This window comes from Hoplias malabaricus, chromosome 4 (assembly GCF_029633855.1).
Source record: "Hoplias malabaricus isolate fHopMal1 chromosome 4, fHopMal1.hap1, whole genome shotgun sequence".
NCBI classification, from domain to species: Eukaryota; Metazoa; Chordata; class Actinopteri; order Characiformes; family Erythrinidae; genus Hoplias; species Hoplias malabaricus.
The window spans coordinates 15,056,869-15,079,770 of record NC_089803.1 but is presented as its reverse complement, the minus strand read 5'-3'; the positions used below and the strand labels follow the sequence as shown (position 1 = coordinate 15,079,770).

Genomic DNA, 22,902 nt, shown 5'->3' with positions numbered 1-22,902 from the left:
AATGTAGCTGAGCTCATTTTAAAGGATAGGCAATCTTGAACAGGTGGGTTTTGAGTGAAGACTTGAATTGTGTGAGTGAGTTTATGTTCCGTATGTCGGGGGGTAAAGTGTTCCAAAGCTGGGGAGCAGAGCGGCTGAAAGCTCTACTTCCCATGGAAGTGAGACAGGCAGGGGGAACAGTGAAGTGAATGGAGGAGGAGGACCTGAGGGTGCGAGAGTGAGGTTTTTTTTAAGTGTATTAAGTTAAAAATGCAGTTTTATTAGCGATCTCAACTGAACCAGCAGCTGTCCACCAGTTCCTCACCAGTTTTATTAATTATGTCCACTTCACCACACCCCTTGTCTTCTCAGTGCAACGCAAAAGATATCTCTCCGATAACAACTCTGTAATAATTTAATTTTAAATATCTATACAGCAATCAACAATATGCGTCACTGATGATGTCACAGGCTCAGCATTCATCTGGAGAAATTGTATTCATAGATATTTATTAAATATTTTGATTATTAATAATTATTGTTAAATAATCTATAAATGATATCATTATGGAAACAAATCTGAGTTTTTTTTTGCACTGAAATTATGCATCTGACTTTTGTTGTTTTTGAATTTAAGTCTTCAGATTTCCACCTCTGAATATTTTGCTTCGGAATTATCTACTGAATATAATTGCTCTTGAATTAAGCTTGTGAAACTTCAAGAACATTTTTTAATGTTATTATTCAAGGTTAGATGCACATACATCTTTCATTGAACAGATGGTGAACTTCAAAGTGCTTTCCAGGTATAAAAGACACTAATCAAGAAACCCCTCTCATGTTAATAAATTGCTGTTTTATTTGATGCTGACTCAGAGACTCAGCTTTCTTATTTCTGTCATCATTTTCCACCACAATACACTCACATGGTCCACCTTCATGCGAGCAACTCCACTCATACACTCCAGCTTCATGCAAAGAATTCCACTCACACACTCCACCTTCAAGCGAACAGTTCCACTCACACACTCCGCCTTCATGCGAAGAGTTCCACTCACACACTCTGCCTTCATGCGAACAGTTCCACTCACACACTCTGCCTTCATGCGAAGAGTTCCACTCACACACTCCGCCGTCATGTGAAAAATTCCAATGACACACTCTGCCTCCAAGCGAAGAATTCCACTCAGACGGTCCGCAATCACGTGAAGAATTCCACCCACACACCCCGCCTTCATGCGAATAATTCCACTCACACACTCCACCGTCACGTGAAGAATTCCATTCACACACTCCGCTTTCAAGAATTCCACTCACACAGGGTGTTTCACTGTTTTTACTCTCTTCATCTGGGTCTTTATGGATCACTCTTTGTCTGGCCCATCACCTAGGACCAATTTTGCCTTGGGAGATCCTACCAGGGGCTATTGCCCCTGACAACATAGCTCGTAGTCTCACACAGGCACGCAAACCCCTCCACCACGTTAAGGTGGTGATCAAGGGAGGGGGCGGACTGTTATAACTTCAGCTTTAAATGTTCAGTGAAAACATCCTGAAAAACAAACCTACAACATTTACAGAAGAACATCCAGCACCTACCAAATGACACTCAACACTTAGAGAGAGATAAAGAAAATAACATTAAACACATCGCCCATGTGTGCATCGAGTTACAAATGAGATTTTGTGGTAATTCAAACAGTGAATAGAAGCTTACAGCTGCGTTCAAACAACGTTCGTTTTTCTCCTCAAACTTACTGTTCCACCTTAAAAGTTGTGAAGTAAACAAACAGGAGAGAAATACCTTTTCCCACAATCATAGACGTCCCCATTTAACAACTAGCAATAGGCATTCCCTTAAAGCCCCTGGGAACCTAAATCCAAAAGTTTTCTTTTTAATTCAGGTGGCAGTAATCATTTCTTATAAATATCTTCTCAAATTCTAAAAATGGTTTGCTGGATTGGATCTGCACTGCTCCCTTCTCTATGTTCTTCCAACGTCAGTCCGTGCAAACCCGGCAAATTATAGAATATTAGAATGATGATGATGAATATTAAGATCACGATTTAAACTTTGGTGAACACTTCATGTAACACCCAAATTTAGTATTATAACAATAAGTTCAGTGTATTAATAGGTTTTTCTAAGGGGCCTTAATGTACCACATATAAGTGATACATTAGGCCTTAGTCTTTGATATGGATTGTCTAGGACAGTTCAGTTCCAGTTCAGACTACAGTTCATATTCACAGCTGACTTTTTTTTTTTTTTTAACTGGAGCAGTTAGAAAGAATCCACAAAGCAAAGACACAACCGAAGAAGGTCTCCAACGATAAATGTCCATATTTTTAAAAGGGGCAGCAGATCGAGAAGGGGGTAGAAAAGAGTGGCAGAAGACGAAGGAAATGGAGGAGTAGAAATGCACAACTGAGAGAGAGGACATTAAGCAAAACTAATTTGTTAAAAATTTTTGTGAATTTGAATGCATGTTCAGAGTCTTAGCATTTTTAACTTAATACACTTCAAAAGGAGTACTGAGTATTATAGACATGAATTTATCTTAGGTTTCCTAATAGATTTACATGTCATTTATGTAATTTGATAAATGTGTTTTTGTTTTAAGTGAAACATATACAAGGGTTGGACAATGAAACTGAAACCTGGTTTTAGACCACAATAATTTATTAGTACGGTGTAGGGCCTCCTTTTGCAGCCAATACAGCGTCAGTTCGTCTTGGGAATGACATATACAAGTCCTGCACAGGACACTGGGCAGTGTAAACCCCAATGTACTGGCGCTAAGCTGGGGGCCTATGAGTAAGCCCACTCCTGCCTTACTCCTCTCACCTTGGGTAACTCCAGACTGAAAGAGTCCCTCCAGCCCCTCTCAAGGAGATTGGTTCCAGAGCCCTCAGGCTCTTTTCCCACCAGAGAGGTTACAGTCCATGTTCCAAGAGCCAGTTTCTGTAAATGAGGATCAGAACGCCAGGGTCCTCGCCCTCGGCTGCCACCCCATCCACATCACACTGGACCCAGATTACGTTATGGTGATGATCCAGGGATGGCTATTCATTTAGTCAAATGGCTCATTGAATTGTACAGTTTAATGTGGCATGGTCACTAGATGACTTTACAATACAGTATTTGTGGATAGCTATATCCAGGAGTTAATTCTAAAGGGCTTCTCTAATTATGTTTCTTTGTCTCTACAGTGACTGGACATTCAGCTGTACTCTAACTGTAAAACTGTAATGTGCTTAGTTTTGTTTTCTGTTCTGTATTATTTCTTGCTCTGTATTTGTGCTCCCCTTGTCATGTGAATGTTCCCCCCTGTCTTGTGTCTGCGTCCTGCTTGTTCCCAGGTCATGTGATACCCTTCCCTTGTGTTTTTAGTGTCACATTTCCCAGGTGTTTCTTGTTGGTGTTGTCTTGATATAGTCCTTGTCAGTGTTTCCTGGTTGTGGGTCATTGTATGTATGTAGGTATGCTGTCTGTACTTCATGTCGCTGTCTTGCCACGTTATACCTGGTTCTATGTTTAAAGGCTTGAGTTAAGCCCCTTTGTTCTGTATAGTCCTTGTTTAATATGCCATGATGTCTGTTTACACAGAGATGTGTATCATTATTTCACTAAAACATTAGCAAAATTTAAGAAGTGAAAGTGTGGCTGCAATTTGTCCTGTATTTACTAGGTTCATATTTATTTCACTTTCCATTTCCAACTTATATGTTCTTTAAGGAGGCAGATGTTTGTTGCTTATTCACAGGTTTTTGTATTCAAACATTTAATGCATTTGAATACACTCTAAGTGTGTAAGATTACAAGGCTGATATTGGCTTGATTCTTACTTGAATTTAGCGTCCCCGCATAAAAACGGTCACTATGCAAAACTGAAGTTAGCTTTTGAAACAAGTCTTATTCCACATATTATCTTATTAAAACACAATCTACTGTGTTTACATCCACACATTCCACGGGTTCAGGGAGGCTCCATGATGCCCAGAAATAATGAACATTAACCCTGACATCAAAATTTATTTGTGAGCAAGTGGCACACACACACACACACACACACACACCAGCCTAACTACGATAGATACCCATGTGTCTAAAGTGTCCTCTAGTTGGTCATGCTAGTTGGGTTAAAGATATCGTTGAGGTAAAGGTAATGTAGGGTAGTTTTTAGGTTTATTGTTAGCGTAGTAGTTGTAACTTAAGGTTTGTGTCTCCACAAAATTAATGGAAGTTATGTAAAGGCACAAGAAACTATGGAGATGAATATGAGAGTGTGTGTGAGTGTGTAAGATGTCTGAGAAATATTCTGCACTGCATGAATAGCTCTCACAAGACCAGGTCAGTTGACTTTCCTTCTGTTTCTTATTAGCACATTACTGATAATGACATTACAGTACTCTCTCTCTCTCCTTCTCTCTTTATCTCTCTCTCTCTCTCTCTCTCTCTCTCTCTCTCTCCTCTACATATTTTATTTAAACAGTGCAAAAGTAACCAAAGTTAATGTATTAATTTATATTTCTTTAATCTGTGGCATTCTGCAGTTTATGCACATATTTTCACTGATTCACAATACAGTGTTTATCTGAAATGTTTTTCATTTTCTCTTTAACGAGGAAGGAGGAGAAAAACAAGCAGCCATTGACTTACAAACACACAAACACACGCGCACACACGCACACACACACCAGTCGGACAGAGAGGAGATATACTGAGAGCAAAGTTGTGAGATTTAAGCTGATGATCATGACTGGACCCTCTGTGTCACTCGGCCTGCTGCTGTGCTGTCTACCTTTAGCAGGTATGACCACACACACACACACACACAGTCTTGTTTCTATGGTTTATGAGGGCATTATATTGACTTCCATTCATTGTGCCTTAGACTGACTTTAACCCTAACTACCATTACACTAACCCTTACACATCGTCACCTAAACGTAATGATTTCTCTCATGGGGACGTGGTTTTTGACCCGTAAGGACAGCAAGCACCAGTAAACTGTATTTTATGTGTGTAAACAGATTTCGGTCCCCACAATGTGATTAATATCTAGACCACACACTGACACACAAGTTTGTATCTGTGAATGTTGGGAACATGAATACTTCCATTCATTTTGTGGAGCGATAGTTTACAATCACAGTTTTCTCTGGTTGTTAACATTCTGGTTAACATTCAAAGTTTTTTTTTAAGTAGAACCGTGTGTCTGAGGGGGAAAAAATGACTGTTGTTTGTACGTGGATGAAATTTAACTTGTAAGTCTATGTTTTTATTCACTGTTTGAATTACCACAGAAACTCATTTGTAACTCCAGCTGTTTAGTTTTGTAGCACTTTCAGTTATCCGTCTCCAGGAGCCTGTAAACATTTCCACATTAAAAGATCGTAATCTGCTCATCTGTCATGAGCAGAGAGAGAGTGAAAGTCTAGGCTACCTAGAATAGCACCTTCTGCTTTCATTAAGGCTTAATCAAACCGTAAGTACTACTAGAAAATCTCTAAACGTTAACCCTAAACACAGGCTTAATCCTAAAACTCTAACCCTAATGCTAAACTTAACCCTAACTGTAAACACTGAACCTTAACACATGTAACTATTTACATTTAAAACATAATGATGTATTTTGGATGGCCCACTCCCCACCACCCCTTGTGATGTAATTAAACAAGTGGATCAGAGACAGCAGTGCTGCTGGAGTTTTTAAACACTCAGTCCACGCACTGTCCACTCTGTTAGACACTCCTACCTCAATAGTCCAACTTTGTAGATGTAAAGACAGTAGCTCATCTGTTACTGCAGTGTGTGATGGTCATCCTACAGTGCTTCCATTAATTATAAATAAATAAAGTAATAGATAGTTATTGAACTACAAAGTGCATGGATGGTGAGTGTAGAAACACAGAAGTCATTTTAATATTCTTGCTGTACACTAATGCTAATGTTCTTGGAGATCAATAGTGTTAGCTACATTAGCTTCATAGATGAAAGATAGGAAGCAAATTTCAGGTTCCAATCATGTCTTAGTTAAATGATAGCATTAATATTACCGATTTCTCCCTCCATTGCTGTAGTTCTCTGGCCTCAGTGTGGGTTTCTAGATTGTGATACAGAATGTCAGAGTGAGGAGTTACAGAATAGTGACTTATTGTTTGATTTTGAACAATGTACCCTTTTAAATGGACAGGCATGGCCCCAGAAATGACTCTGAATGTTTCTGGCTGTGTGCGGGGAGGCCCAGTCTTTGCAAGAGGCAATTAGTCAACCCTGTTTTTAATGTGGATTTACAACCATGTTTTTCCCTGCTGTGGTCACAGATGCTTTCAGACAAACATGTTCAGTGTCTTGTACTTCACTTCTGTGCATATAGTGTTGATAAAAGTGAGGAAAATACAGTACACATGGTCAAATTTTCATTACAGATTAGGAAAACTTCCAGCAGTCACTAAAGGAAATGTGACACAAAGATTCACTTACAGAAAAAAAGGATATTTAAAGTGAATTTCATTAAGTAAGCTTAAGTAAAGTTAAAGGTGTTTTCAAAGTATAGTGTGTGTAGTAAGTATAAAAATATAAATGTTCTAGTAGTATATTTGTAATGTGTATATTTCAGTAATTCTTGGGACTAAATCTACACACACTTTAGTTTATAAAAGTATACTTTATGTATACTTCAGGAGTAAGAGTAGTAAGCTTTGGAAACACAACTACTTTACTTTAAAACTCTGTACAAAATCAGTGTAGATACCTGGCAAACCAGAGTGAAAATGCAGCCTTAAAACTTTGCCTAACCCTAAACCTAAACACAACCATAAATCTAAGCTTACCTCAAGATTAAAGTCCAGAAAGTTCGAAAAGCAGGGTTTTGTGTTTGTGTACAGCTGTCATTAGGAGAAAACTCAGCAGTATCCATAGAGTTGGAGTGTGTGCTATGAAATGGCACCACTAGTGGATACAATTACTACCCGTTATGATGAAGCAGAGTGACCTCAATGTACAGTAGTTTATTTACATTTTGAAATCATGTTGCTCAAACCTTGGAAGATTACTCGCAGTAAAATCAGCCAAATGCTGATCTGTGTCTGTGTTGGTTAATAATGCTGTATACTTCAGGTTCAGTTTCACCCATCTGATATTGACTCTCAGCTATTCCACCCCAAATTACAACCCCAGTATACAGTGGACTGAAAAAGTTTGGGCACCCCTGATAATTTCCGGGTTTTTAATATATCATATAGCAGACGAACACAGTGATATTGAGAAGTGAAATTTAAAACAAAATTAGGCAGGTGCATAAATTTGGGCACCCCAACAGACAAATTACATCAATATTTAGTAGATCCTCCTTTTGCAGAAATAACAGCCTTAACGCTTCCTACATCTTCCAAGGAGAGTCTGGATTCTGGCTGAAGGTATTTTGGACTATTCTTCTTTACAGACATCTCCAGATCAGTCCGGTTTGATGGTTTCCGAGCATGGACAGTCCGCTTTAAATCACACCACAGATATTCAATAATATTCAGGTCTGGGGACTGAGATGGCAATTCCAGAACATTGTACTTGTTCCTCTGCATGAATGCCTTAGTAGATTTTGAGCAGTGTTTAGGGTCGTTGTCTTGTTGAAGAAGTATCCAGCCCCGGTGCAATTTCAACGTTGTCACTGATTCTTGAACATTGTTCTCAAGAATCTGCTGATATTGACTGCAACCCATGCAACTCTCAACTTTAACAAGATTCCCAGTCCCTGCACTGGCCACACGGCCCTACAGCACAATGGAACCGCCACCAAAATTTACTGTGGGTAGCAACTGTTTGTCTTGGAATGCTGTGTTCTTTTTCCATCATGCATACCGCCCCTTATTATGTCCAAATAACTCAATTTTAGTTTCATCAGTCCACAGCACCTTATTCCAAAATGAAGCTGGCTTGTCCAAATGTGCTTTAGCATACCTCAAGCGACTGTTTGTGGCATGTGCTCTCCCATACAGCCTCTCCTTGTGCAAAGTGCAACAATCTTTGTTTTCAGGTCATTTGAGAGTTGTTTTGAGGCCCACATGTTGCCACACTTCAAAGACGATGCAAAGAAGAGAAAACTTTAACCCTTTCTCATAATTGGATTCACCTGTGTATGTAGGTCAAGCGTCAACGAGTTCACAAAACAAATTTTTTGTTCCAATTAATAATTAGTGCTAAAAGTATTCAAATCAATAAAAGGACAAGGGTGCCCAAATTTATGCACCTGCCAAATTTTGTTTAAACAATTATTGCACGCTTTCTGTAAATCCTGTAAACTTCATTTCACTTCTCAAATATCACTGTGTTCACTGTATCACTGTGATATATGATATATTTAACTGAAATTGCTGATCCGAAGAACCAATGAACCAAGGAACCAAGGAAAATCATGATGTCACGCCCTGGTTCTGTCATGTCTGTTTTCCCGGCCATGTGCTCTTACACACGGTTCTGTTTGTTATTGTTCCTGTCTCCACCCTAGTCCCAAGTTAGCTCCGCCCTCTCGTCAGTGTCCCCATCTGTGTCTCATTTGTAATCCTTCCCCCTCATTATCAGTCTCAGGTGTCCTTGTGTGTATATAAGTCCCTTTCTGTCTGTGCTTGTTTGTTGGACATTCCACCTTTGTTTTACTTTCTCCAGTCTGTTTGTTGCTTGATCCCTTTCCTCGTTTCGTTCTCGCTCCACATTCGCCCGTCTGTCTCTGTTCTGTTTTTCTTGTCTGTTCCTCATTCCCTTCAAGTCAGTCTTTAGTCTGTGTCTTTACTCAGTCTAGGTCTCTTTTCAGTTCTCTCTGTGTAGGATTGTCTGTTTAGCTCTCCCTGTATGGTAACTCTGTCCAAGTCTCTCTGTCTTTGTCTGTTTTGTTAACATTTGTTTCAATAAAAAAGTTACTGTGTTATAGCGTCCGTCTCCGTCAGTCCCCCCAGTCCTGACAGAATGTGCAACCAAAACAACAATGCAGCTAACACAGACAATTCTTTCAAGAGGGATGTGAGATGGAGTAGCCGGCTTCTGCAGATTCACTCTAGAGTTGCTCAGTGCCTAAAATAAGAGTCGACTTCTGGACAGGGTGTCTGCTACAGTGTGAGGCGGAGCTGGTGAAAGCAGCGCGCTGGAGTCTCCCCTTCGCTGGAGTCTCCCCTTCGCTGGAGGACTACCCCCTCAGGTCAGTGGAAAATTTTGGGGGATGTTGAGGGTTGGTGTGGTTAGCCTCAAGCTTCTGGACAGAGGTGAGGCTAACAGGGGTGCACCTCCTGGGGATCTTTGGTTGAGAGACTCCCTCATAAGTGTGCCCCTCTTACCTCCCAAACCCTCAGCCGCTACAGCACATGCCCTGCAAGCAGCCCAAGTTCCTGCCTCCGTGGATATTGTCGCAGGGCCCCATGTCTCTGCAGGGTCCCCTGCTTCAGAGGGCGTCTCTGCAGGGTTTCCGGTTCCTGTTAAGGCGGCATTTGCTGCTCTTGTCCCTGAGATGGCGACTTCCGCAGCCACTCCTGTCCCTGAGATGGCGGCGAACCCTGTTGTCTTGTCCCTGAGACGGCAGCGAACCCTGCCGCTCCTGTCCCTGTGAAGGCATCATCCGCCGCTCCTGTTCCCGAGATGGCGGCATACGCCGCTCTTGTCCCTGTGAAGGCAGCGAGCCACACCGCTTCTGTTCCTGTAAAGGCGGCGAACCCGGCCACATCTGTTCCCGTGACACTGGCTTCGGCCACTTCTGTGTTATAGTGTGTGTGTCCGCCCCCGTCAGTCCGCCCGGTCCTGACCCATGATAATTATCAGGGTGCCCAAACCTTTTCATACCACTGTACTTAAACTTCATGTATAGGGCAACATTTTAATTTAATTAAACATTTAAATTTAATTAAAAAGCGTCCTTGGGTTTGTGAAAGGCACTATATAATTTGGGAAAAAATATTATCATTAAAATGTCATTTTAATATTACTAAATGTATCTCTATCAAAGAATTATGTATAGGCCAAATACACTTATGTTGTCAATATAAACCAATTAAACGTAAGTATAATTCTATTTAGTGCATCACAGATAAGTACATAATAGATCAAATGAAAGCATAAATGTTGTGTGATTTTATGTACGAGGGTGGTGGTTTGGGGTATCCTTTATTAAACCTCCCTCCTCATACACAAAACGATGCTACAAAGTGTATAACAACAACTATAAACAAAAAAGTCTCTCTGTCACCAGGCCCCTAACAGGACTGTGGGGGCCATAGTGAAAACTCCTTTACCCTGGGATATGACGGAATATTCTTCCACATGTCAATTAGCACAGCATTAATATAGCATTAACAGCATTAACACATAACATGGGGTTGTTTTTACTGCCCGTTTTACTGTATATCAAAGGCTCAGGAATCTTTCCTGAAATGGGAGCACATACTCCAGAAAAATGACTGAAAATGTCTGTTCAGATGGGATTAAAAATGCTGAGATTCTCCAGTAACACTTGACCCCATGTCGAGAGGCAAAATGAATCATGTCCAAGTAGGACTGCAGAATGTCTGTCAGACCTCACACTCTCATACAGAAAGTAAGAGGGTCAACTTTAGAGCTGGTTCCCATTTTCCAATGTTATTTAAAGAACAGAAAAAATGTTTCATTATGAACATCATTAACTGGAGGAACTGACCTTAGACGTCTTTAAATATTTAAATAATTAATAGTATTTATTAAAAACAAACCTTGTGAGGTAAGCAATATACTCAGCACAAAGTCTTCTTTAGGTTTATCTGTTCTAATGACAATGAAATTATCTCTGGAGGATAGAGGGATTCAAGAATAACATGGTCTTTTTGCTTGAAACAAAACAGCTTTAGTTGAGTATCTTAAAAATCTTTGGGTGGCTATACAAATAAAAATATAATTTATAAACAACAGATTCAGCATTCCAATATAAACTCTCTAGAATTGTTGTGGCCAAAATAAAGCCCTGCCACAGTCATGACTATTAAGATGTTGTCAGAACTAATTGATATAAATAATAATAATAAAAAAAGACTTCAGATGCAGACTTCATGTTAAAAGAACACTAGGTAATATTTGGGTTAATGGCTTCCTGGACCTCCCCCTAGTGGGAGTTCCTCCTCCAGAACTTACATAGTGTCGTTTCTGCAGTGCTGAACCAAGAGCAGGAATAACATGACATCCTATAGTACATAGAATCCCTACTACAGTTCAGTGAAATATATATAAATTAAAATATAAATAAACTAAATATTAATAAAGAAAATCGTATTCAACGTTATGCGCCCGATGATTCCAGGTAGGCTCTGGACCCCATGCGACCCTAAATTGGATAAGCGGTTACAGATAATGGATGGATGGATGGATGGATGGATGGTATTCAACGTTATTTGGGGAATTAAGGCTTTCCATACAAGTGTTAGTTCTGAGTCGCCCTGCACCTGGGCACGACTGACCATCCCAGAAAATACGCAGATTATATACCGTTTATTGGGCAAGGAGGGGTCAACACCAACATTTCCAGATCCCATGATTATCTTTGTCTGTTATAGGTTGCTACATTTGTAACTTCATTCATTCATTATCTGTAAGCGCTCATCCAGTTCAGGGTCGCGGTGCGTCCAGAGCCTACCTGGAATCATTGGGCGCAAGGCGGGAACACACCCTGGAGGGGGCGCCAGTACTTCACAGGGCAACACACACACACACATTCACTCACACCTATGGACACTTTTGAGTTGCCAATCCACCTACCAGCATGTGTTTTTGGACCGTGTCAGGAAACTGGAGCACCCGGAGGAAACCCACGCAGACACAGGGAAAACACACCACACTCCTCAAAGACAGTCACCCGGAGGAAACCCACGCAGACACAGGGAGAACACACCACACTCCTCACAGACAGTCACCCGGAGGAAACCCACGCAGACACAGGGAGAACACACCACACTCCTCACAGACAGTTACCCGGAGGAAACCCGCACAGACACAAGGAGAACACACCACACTCCTCACAGACAGTCACCCGGAGGAAACCCACGCAGACACAGAGAGAACACACCACACTCCTCACAGACCATCACCCGGAGCGGGAATCGAACCCACAACCTCCAGGTCCCTGGAGCTGTGTGACTGCGCCACCGTGCCGCCCGCATTTGTAACTTATGGAATATTAATTTTTATATCATTATCATTACATCATTATGGCTTTAGCTCATTGTATTACATCACTATAACAGAAAAGGGCTTAGGACTGAGGTCGCTGGGTCTGTGAAATGTTTATCAGTTCAATTTACTGATCATTTAAAGTTAAATACAAAAATAAATTGTGTTTTAAACTTCATTTTGTTTCATTAATTGCGTGTCCAACATTAAACGCTTCTTTTCTTGAAATGTAATGCATTTAATTTGAATCATACTTATGATGCAACTTTTAATTATTTTTATTTTATTATAGAGTAATGCAGCCACTCTGTTGTTCTCTGCTGTTAACATCTGAATTGCAAAGAGCAGTTAATGTACTCCAGCAGCGGGTGAATCAGGTCCTTGATAAACCTCACACTAACCCAGCAGCTGGGTCACAATGAACTCAAACGCTGTGTAATAAAGAGACAAGAAGTAAGAAATAACCCAGAGAAAGCTACTCCACTCAGAGTTTTGAGAAGAGTGAAGTGTCCATTCGGATCAGGATTTTTTTAATATATATTTTTACAATGTTGCATTACAAAGTCAGTTTTGGCATCAAATTCATATCAAAAGTAGAGGGCGCAAAAACACCCATATCTCCTGTGTGTCAATGGCTCCCTCTCAAGTGCAAATGTGAAGCACGGAGAGAGGAATTGTCTGCACAATGATCATAACCTTACTCTAATAATCTAAGTTTTTACTTCATTCTGTGTGTATTTCCACGCTCATGTTTTGAAATTTGAGGGATTCTGACAGGTTGGGGGCAAGGACAGGGCTGTTTCACAGAGACAGCTCTGAAAGTTCTCTCTTCTGCTTAGGTGTCAGTATTTATCTTTAAATAGAAATCTTAGATGTAAGCGAATAAACTGCCAAAATAAACACTTGTGATTTATGTTCTAAAATATTTAAGATGAACAAGAAAAAAGTTTGTCTTCTCTTCAGTCATTTGAACGAAAGATCCCAAACGTAATCTTGGACTGACGAGTGCTCATACTTTCCCCAATGTTAGACAGTGTTCTTATTCAGCCTTGGCGTGTTGTGGGAGGGGAAAACTCCTCTGTCCACGTTACTTGGGAGAAGTGAACTTCGGGTCTTTGAGAATTTTCGCTCTGATGGTGAAGAGGTGGAGGGGATGCACAGTGCTGCTGTGGACAGCTTTGGACAGGGATCTGATTTCTTCTCCACACATTCATTTTATTGCAACCTGAAGCCCAATATATGCTTCTCCAACAACCCTACCATAGGCAATGTGTCGACATGAACCCGCTGTAGCCTACCTACCACCTACCGTAAGTGAACTTCCTGTTAATAAAAAAAATCTCAGACGACTGACAAGTTTCCAACTGATGATTCGACACATCGACTTCCAGAGGGCAGCCCTAGTACACTTTGTACTCCACCCGCTCTTTTACTGAACAGAGGGAGACATTGGACCATAATCTGAAAATAATTTTAAATGTTAAGTCTTTTCATGTTTTCCATTTTCCCCATTTCACAACAAAACTCAAATGACCATGTTACACATCCTTATAATAATAGTGTGACCAGACGTCCTCTTTTACCCGGACATGTCCTCTTTTTTAGACTTAAAAAAAATGTCCTGGCGGAATTTCACAAACGTCCGGGATTTTGTTTTCCTAGAGCCCCTAATACTCAAATAGCGGCCTCCGGGCCTTTTTAGGCCCATTGGTCGTCTATTTCTGGCCCGCGAGCTGTTTTGAAAAGTTATTGTTTTTAATTATAATTTTTTTTTCAATCGCGCTGTCAGCTCTTATTTTGAAATCGTGCACCGCGATCTCAAGACGAGGCTGGGGATTGCCTCCATGGCAACAATAAACAGATAGCAGTAAAGCCCTCGGAAACAAGACAGTCACTCTCTCGCTCAGCAGCAGCAACACGTTTACCGACCGGAGCAATAATGACATGCCTGAAAGAAAACTGGACAGCGAAAACCGCCAGTTCCAGCCAGAATGGACAGAAAGATTTGCGTTCTTTCTACCATCGTCCAGTACTCGCCCTATGTGCTTAATATGTTTATATATATATATTATATAATAATGTTATATATAAATGTTATACGTTATATTGTTATAATACGTTATCATACACAGTCCCAATAAATGACCCCTTGAGTCACTGAAAAAAAAAAATTGTGGCCCCTCATCATTTCTATTTGAGTACCCCTGTTCTAGAGCTTACATAGAATTTCGAGAAGCGTTTCGTTCACATACTAGTCCCGCCCTCCCCAACTCCGATTGGTTCGCTTGAGTGAGAAGGGGGCGTGGTGAAGTAGCCTAAAATCTTCTGATTGGACGGTCTGACTGTAGAGCTAAATGTTAGATCTGGTCACCCTAATGTTGCACATCCTCCATGTTTGTTTTTGTGTAGAAGGCTTCTCCCAGTAGGTGGTCACAGAACCAGGAGACATCAGCCAACAGCTGAGAAACTACCCTGAGCTGCAAATAGTAATGTAATACAATATAATTTATATATTTTAATATTCCATTAATATTATAATAACCTCGGTTTTCAGTGACCTAAGAAGTTGCTTTCTTAGTCATCCCCCTCCGTCTATTCTCCAGGGGCTCAGGCCACAGTATTTTATTTGGTGGTAAAAATGACTACTTGTTGTTTTTTAACTAAATTAATTCTTTTCCCTACCCTAAGGCCCAAAGAGCAGACAGTATGTGGGTTTTTCTGCTATTGTCTTATTATCTCTCTCTCTCTCTCTCTCTCTTAGTGGTGTCTCTGACGTGTTACACATGTGTGTTCCCGGCGATCTCTCCTCTCGACTGTCTGCAGCTTCCTCAGGACTGTCCTGAAGGCCAGCGATGTCTGTCTAGTGTTTCTGTAGGGGTCAGAGGTGAGACACTATTACAACATCAGTCTTTCTAGGGTTTATGAGCGTGATCCTCTCCTTTCTCAACCATGAAAGTGCTGTTTACCCCAAGGGGACAACACAGGATGCGGATGTTTTAATAATTTTTGGAAACGTCTGTATTTTTATCCCAATTCTTCATGCAGTGGAGTGTTTTATATCTAATTTTCTCTGTAGTTTTTCCTGAAAATTGAGCAACTGGCTGTTTGATTAGAGACTTAATAAATGGACTGTGGTCTTTACACAGGGCTGTAGGTTACAATACCTGACTGCCATTTACTAAACCACATTAGGTGACACACAGCTACCAGCTGCAGAACTGCACCGGTGATGAAGGGGATTGTCAGGAGGGGGCGCTCAAACCTCACTTTCAAGAATTGTCAGAAAAAAGGAGCGGTAGAGGTACATTATTGGTCACCAAAGGTACAAACAGTGTAAACGTCCAACAGTGGTGTGGAAGTCCAGTTGTTTTCCCTAAAAGTTCATTACATTCTCGTCTCCAGAAGCAGAGAGGGATTTCTGTAATCTTTCATTATACAACTGTGTCAAATAAAAGAACATAATAAAAGTCCTGGAGATGAAACCCCTACTGAATAATGTACAATGGAGCTATTGAACGTGAACTCTAGAGGGTACCACCACAGTAATAGTGTTCCTGACAGTGAGAGCACAAGAGAGATCAAATACATTGTATTAAAGGGAGATCCCACTGTTTAATCTGATTTATAGATTTAAACAACGAGGTGTAAACCAAATCAATCAGAGCGGTTATGAGAAATGTTTCATTAAACAGAAATCCCCCACATCCCCCACTTGTCACGTGGTTTAACGGCATTTGGTTGGACTGCTTCTACTTGCCACGAGGGCCACGTCTTTCTTAATTTACTTTCCACAGCCACCAGTGAAACTAAATGTGTCTCCTGAGGTTTTATGTATCTAATGCTGAATCTGAATAATACATTTATTTTTAAATATTACCTTAGATGCCCTGCGTATAGCTTTAAAGCTGTATTTTAAGCCTGAATCTTATTTAACAATCGTACATGTGACATACTAGCTTTGATTTTTTTCCCCCCCTGACCTGCCACATTGACTGGATTAGTGCAGACCACTTCCAATTGCAGAATGAGGTCCACAAAGACACCAAATCAGAGCCTCGTTGGCAGAAATAAGTTCGAGGCCATGTTTGCCTCACATCTTGCTTGCAATACAAACAGTAGGCCATCAGTGCCGCAAGATATTATTTACTGTGTGATTAATGTGGAAGAACTTTCAGTTCCAGTTTATTTCCACTAGATTGGCGCATTATCATCCTGTCCACAGGAAACTGAAACACACATAAGGTGTAGCATTACAGTAAATGGACATTAGGGGGCCTACACACCAGGCAACGCAGGAAGAACATGCGCATGCAGCACTGAATGTGGTACTCTAGGGCAGCCAACAATGAGCCTAACGTCTCCATGCTCAGTACTAAGTGTGGACCACATAGGCATGTGGATGGTGGCCATTCTGTCAAAGTGGTATAAAGCCATAGAGCTGTAGCATATAGTTTATATCTGCACTTATGTGACTTTGCCATCACAGTAGCTTCCAGAACTCGTATCAGATCCGTGCTCTAGAGGGACTTTCATGTTGACATGAGTCTTGTTTGTACTTGAGTTGACTAAGCTGTGGTGACAAGCGTTCACACTGTGGGAAACCAACAGTGGGTGTGTATATAAACAGGGTCTTTTGTGGCTCTGCCCTTAAACACATCCTTAAAACACTCTCCATGCATTTGAATCCTGGTTGTAATTTTCCCTCGCCCACTTTGCCTCGCCACTTCCCTCGGGGGGAGGGGATCCCTGGCGCCATATTCAGAGCTGTTTCATTTCTGTATGAACTGAAGTGAAGTGTGGTAGATGAGCCCCCAGAGTGGTGAGGGAACGAGTCACCACTGATGTCCACTTCAGAAGAAGAAATTGCATTGTGATGTGACGCAGTTTCCATAGCAACAGCGGAAACAATGCTGGATAAAGCAGATTATACACGTAAGCTGAAAATATCTTCCCAATTCTTAAAATGTCAATAATCTTCGCCTTTTCGTTGATATGACAGTGCAGACAGTCTGCAATGTAATGTGCAAATTAAAAATAAAAGGAATCGGTTCAGCAGAGCACATGTTTGTGTTTGTTTACCGAGGGCGAGTGTGTTCTGATTGTAAAACCCTCTCCTTGTCTCTCCCTTCTCCCTTTGTGCTGTGAGTGGTCACTTGTGTGACTTACATGCTACGCACTTTCAAATGGTCAGGTCTAAAAATGGAAATTGGAATTGAAACGTAGCTCTTGTCTGGACCCGTCGGCCAGTCACATCGGCTTTTAATAAAACAAAAAAAGCACCCAACAGTAAACCAACAGTAGTAGGTGAACAGTGAGATATACTTAGGGTGACCAGATCTGAGATGGTGAAAAAGAGGACACGTCTCCGGGGAGGTGGACGACTACTGACGTGCAGACTGACCAATTAAATGTTTACAGAGAAGGTTATCGACCAATAACGGTAGCTCTACAGTCAGACCGTCCAATCCGAAGATTTTAGGCTACTTCACCACGCCCCCTTCCCCACTCATGCGAACCAATCGGAGTAGGGGAGGGCGGGACTAGTTTGTGAACGAAACTTCTCGAAGTTCTATGAAAATTCTAGAAAAACAAAATCCCGGACGTTTGTGAAATTCCGCCCGGACATTTTTTTAAGTCTAAAAAAGAGGACATGTCCGGGTAAAAGAGGACGTCTGGTCACCCTAGATATACTGTTCTTACAGTGCTTCCTGAGGTTTTAGACGGATAACTTTATACCTCACTTTCCTGATGTTAAAAGCCTATCCAGAAATCAAAATGATTCTGCTCCATGTTTAGCCCACATCCCACTTTCCCCATTATTCCCACATGACAGCCACACAAACACAAAACCAGGGCCACATGTTGCCAGAACAGTGCTGTTTGGGTTACATCCTGTTTGCCCCGGCCAACACGGCCATGACTTTGGTAGAAGTGGGCCAAATCTATTTTGTGACACATAGCCAAAGGAGCATTGCTATTATGGCAGCCACTTTTGGTTCACATGCAGTTTGCTAGCAACAGCAGTAGATCAGAAATCTGTCCCACATTTGCATGCTTTTTGGGAACTGATATCACTGCTGTGGGGTGAAAGCTTGTGTTACATTTTGGCTACATTCACCTCATATCACTATAGAAGTAAATGTTAGACACTGAACATGATCTGATTCATGGAAAATGGGGTGGTTTGTTAGTGACCCTGTCTGTGAGGAGAGTGGTGTTCTCCTTGTGTCTGCCTCTGTTTACTCCGGGTGCTCCGCTTTTAGTCCACAGTCCAAACACACGTGGGTAGGTGGATTGGCTGTGAAATTGTCCACAGGTGTGTGTGTGTGTGTGTGTGTGAGAGAGAGAGAGAGTAACTGGGATAGTGTGTGAAATTGTCCACAGGTGTGTGTGTGTGTGTGAGAGAGAGAGTAGCTGGGTGAGTGTGTGAAACTGTCCACAGGTGTATGTGTGTGTGTGTGTGAGTGACTGGGTGAGTGGGTGAAACTATCCACAGGTGTGAGTGTGTGAGTGACTGGGTGAGTGTGTGAAACTGTCCACAGCTGTGAGTGTGTGAGTGACTGGGTGAGTGTGTGAAACTGTCCACAGGTGTGAGTGTGTGAGTGACTGGGTGAGTGTGTGAAACTGTCCACAGGTGTGAGTGTGTGAGTGACTGGGTGAGTGTGTGAAACTGTCCAAAGGTGTGAGTGTGTGAGTGACTGGGTGAGTGTGTGAAACTGTTCACAGGTGTGAGTGTGTGAGTGACTGAGTGAGTGTGTGAAACTGTCCACAGGTGTGAGTGTGTGAGTGACTGGGTGAGTGTGTGAAACTGTCCACAGGTGTGAGTGCGTGAGTGACTGGGTGAGTGTGTAAAACTGTCCACAGGTGTGAGTGTGTGAGTGACAGGGTGAGTCTGTGAATCTGTCCACAGGTGTGAGTGCGTGAGTGACTGAGTGAGTGTGTGAAACTGTCCACAAGTGTGAGTGACTGGGTGACTGTGTGAAACTGTCCACAGGTGTGAGTGTGTGAGTGACTGGGTGAGTGTGTGAAACTGTCCATAGGTGTGAGTGACTGGGTGAGTGTGTGAAACTGTGATGTACAGGGTTTGTTCCAGGTTTGTACCTAGTGATGCTTTGTGGGCTCTGGACCCAATAAAGCCCACAATAAACCCCTGGTGAAGTGTTTACTAAAGATGAATGAATGAAATCCAATAAATCATCTATCAATGTACAGCTAAATGACTCCACTTTATTTTAGTAAGCAACAACAAAAGCTTAAAATATTTGCCCATTTCTCATTTTTATTCTCTCTCTCTCTCTCTCTCTCTCTACTTCCAAATTTCATTCTTTTTTTCTCTCAAACTCACTTTTTTCTCTCTCTCTCTCTCTCTCTCTCTCTCTCTGTAGGATCTTTCAGTATAGTTCTCCATGAGAAGAGCTGTGCGATTCCGTCTCAGTGTGGTCTCCGTGGAGAGAAACATGCTGCCGGACTGAACTTCACCTTCGAAAACACCTGCTGTGACACTGACCTCTGTAACTCTGCCGTCCACCTTGGCGCCCCCTGCTGGACACAACTGTTCATGACCATCATCAGTATCTCCCTCATTCTACTGTTTACCTGAATCTGTCCAACAGAAAGGGGAATACTCCTTAACTCTCTTGCTGAACTCAGTCTGTCCACCTTAAATTAACTATTCTTCCTTCTCCTGCTGACCTTAGTCTGCGCCCCTTAAAACATAATACACATTTATTGTCTTGTTGTGCAGTGTCTGTCCACCTTAAAGGAGAATACTGACTCATTCTCCTGCAGATCTGAATCTGTTCAATTATTCCTTCCCTATACTGCTAACCTAAGCCTGTCCGTCTTAAAATCATCTTCCTATCTACCGCAGCCTTGAATCTGTTGATTGTACATGAATACTCACTCATCCTCTGAACAGCTCAGTGTGTCTACTGTTTACCTTAATGTAGCCTAACCTCCCATTCTCTTCCCGCCCTGAGGCTGTCCACCTTAAAAGAATCCTTGTTTCTCCTGCTGCCCTCGATCTGTCTGCCTTAAAGGAGAAAACGCCTTCATTCTCCTGCTGACCCGAGGCTATCCACGTTAAAATATTCTTTCATTCTCCAGCTGACTTGAATCAGTCCACCTTAAATGAGCCCTCCTTCATTCTTTTGCTGACTTGAATCAGTCTACCTTTAAAACAAATCCTCCTTCATTCTTTTGCTCACTTGAATCAGTCCACCTTAAAAAAGAGACATTCTCCCGACATGAGACTGTCCACCTTAAACAATTCCTTCATTCTCCAGCTGATCTGAATCAGTCCACCTTAAACCAATCCTCCTTCACTCTTGCTGACTTGAATCAGTCCACCTTAAACAAGTCCTCCGCCATTCTTTGGCTGATTTAAATCAGTCCACCTTAAACAAATTTCCTTCCTTTCCTTCCTTCATTCTCCTGTCTCCTTGTCCCTGTCCACCTACAAAGACAGCACCTCTTCATTCTTCTTTCACTGACTACAAATCAAACATTTACATGTCCAAAAGTCTGTAGACGGCTGCAGTGTTTCTGCTGAAATAAAGGTTATCAGTAAATAGTTTGTTGCCGTTTTGCAGGATTAACAAATTCTGCTTTTTCTGAGAGGGCTTTACACAAAACACTGGGGCATTGCTGTGAGGATTTGATTGCACTCTGCCTCAGAAACGTCATTAAGGTCAGGTACTGATATTGGATTTGTCCTGAATCACAAACCCCACTCCAGTCCGTCACAGACGTACTGAATGAAGCTCTGTCACTCCAGAGAGCGCGGTTTCCCTGCTCCACAGCACAGTGCTGTGGATTTAAACCCCTCTAGCCAGCACTTAGCACTGGGAATGAGGTCCTTATACTCACTTGTGGCTGCTGAAGAGCGTAACATTTTATGTTCTATAGAGATTGTACACAATTACAGGTGCGCAATGGAACACCTCTGTCAGCAATGGGTGCAACTTAAAGTATCAAGGGCTCACTATTTACTAACGCTGTCTGCATATGTATAGGGTATAAGAGAAGTCAGTAACCTGGTAGCTGAGGTGAAATAACTGAAAAGCATTATTTAAAGGGTGAGTCTAAATTAAAGAAGCCTTTAGAAGTGTTGATGTTTGTTGGAATTGGTCTTTATGGATGCTGATGTATAATTACGTCGGTTGTCATGAAAGGCTCATGTAGTCTTATGAATTACAGCCTACAATGAAATGTTATTGAATGTCAATATGTATTGAAATAATGATGATAATGTAGGGTGACCAGATCTGAGATGGTGAACTAGAGGACACGTCTCGGGGGGTAGGTGGGAGCTCTCGCCCCTCGCTGCCGTTGTGTGCTTAGCTGAACCTATGAGTGCTTTTAGGTCCTTTACACCTTTATTTTCTACACATGGGAAAACATGGGAATTTCATTTTTAATTCATCCGAGAACTTACATTTACGTTTCGGCATAGCTGCTCGAGATGAGGGTAGGTACATGAGCTTTGCCTGACGTAAACAAGGACTACTGCCGTGCAGACTGACCAATTAAATGTTTACAGAGAAGGTTATCGACCAATAACTGTAGCTCTACAGTCAGACCGTCCAATCAGAAGATTTTACGCTACTTCACCACGCCCTCTTCTCACTCAAGCGAACCAATCGGAGTAGGGGAGGGCGGGACTAGTTTGTGAACGAAACTTCTCGAAGTTCTATGTAAGCTCTAGAAAAACAACATCCCGGACGTTTGTGAAATTCCCCCCGGACATATTTTAAGTCTAAAAAAGAGGACATGTCCGGGTAAAAGAGGACGTCTGGTCACCCTAGATAATCAGACCTGCACGGCTGAAGCTGCAGACATGTCACTTTTCCACTGTATGGTATCCACTCAACTTGACTCGGCTCTACTCTGCTCTTTAGCTTTTCCATAAGCTGGAACTGGGTTCTTTTTTAGTCCCTGTTCTCTTGAGAGAGACTTGTCAATCATTTTGAAATGCATCCAGCACCAACTCTCCATCTGTAAACTCTCCAGCTGCAGCAGAGATCACATTTGTTTTTATCCGACTCACGACCGCAGCTCGTAAAATTACTCTGTGGTCTATAAAATATGCTCAAACGCTCCTTGAATCCGTGGTCAACAAAAGAATTCAGCGAGAGCTGGACGCTGCAACAAGGAAGGAGCAAACTCTACTGATCTGTCTGAACTGATGACGGAGCTGTGTTCAGTCCCAAACAACAACAACCATAACACGGCAATACACCATGAGTAAACAATGCTTAACGTCATCGCCGCCGTTGTTGTGCTTTCCAAAGACCAGCTGTTGCCGTTAGAGGCGGTGTTTAGCAACTTCACCAACTACATCGGATCAGGGAAGTGATCAGGGACCAGGGACTGAAAAGCTTGTAGAGCTGTGCTGAGCCTGTACCATGCAATGGAAATGTGCTATTAGAAGGATTAGGTAGAAAACACTGGAACATCATTTTAAAGGGGCAATCAGTCATTTTTTCCCAGGGAGTCTTATTCATGTATAAAACAGTCATTACACTGACACCTGGTGGCCTGAATGTGTCAGAGTTTCTGCTCTAAAGATATTTAAAACATGGTGAGACACCTACTCTTTGGAGCATAAACTGGTTCATTCAGTGACTTCATATTTATTTGAGTCCTCATTTTAATTACTAAAATACAGCTTATCTGCCAATGGTATTACTAACACAACTCTTGTTTGGTTTACTTTTTTAAAAATTTCAAATAGATACCAGTTC

The 22,902-nt window shown here is 41.7% G+C and overlaps 1 protein-coding gene across 1 annotated transcript; it reads left to right on the top strand.

The window, feature by feature from the left end:
• Positions 1-4,631: 4,631 nt before the first annotated feature.
• On the top strand, positions 4,632-21,548 carry lypc (ly6 domain containing, pigment cell). Its single transcript, XM_066668295.1, has 3 exons — positions 4,632-4,793; positions 14,919-15,041; positions 19,543-21,548. The coding sequence occupies exons 1-3, from the start codon at positions 4,733-4,735 to the stop codon at positions 19,755-19,757; spliced, it is 399 nt and encodes a 132-aa protein (XP_066524392.1). The 5' UTR covers positions 4,632-4,732; the 3' UTR covers positions 19,758-21,548.
• The last annotated feature ends 1,354 nt before the right edge of the window (positions 21,549-22,902 follow it).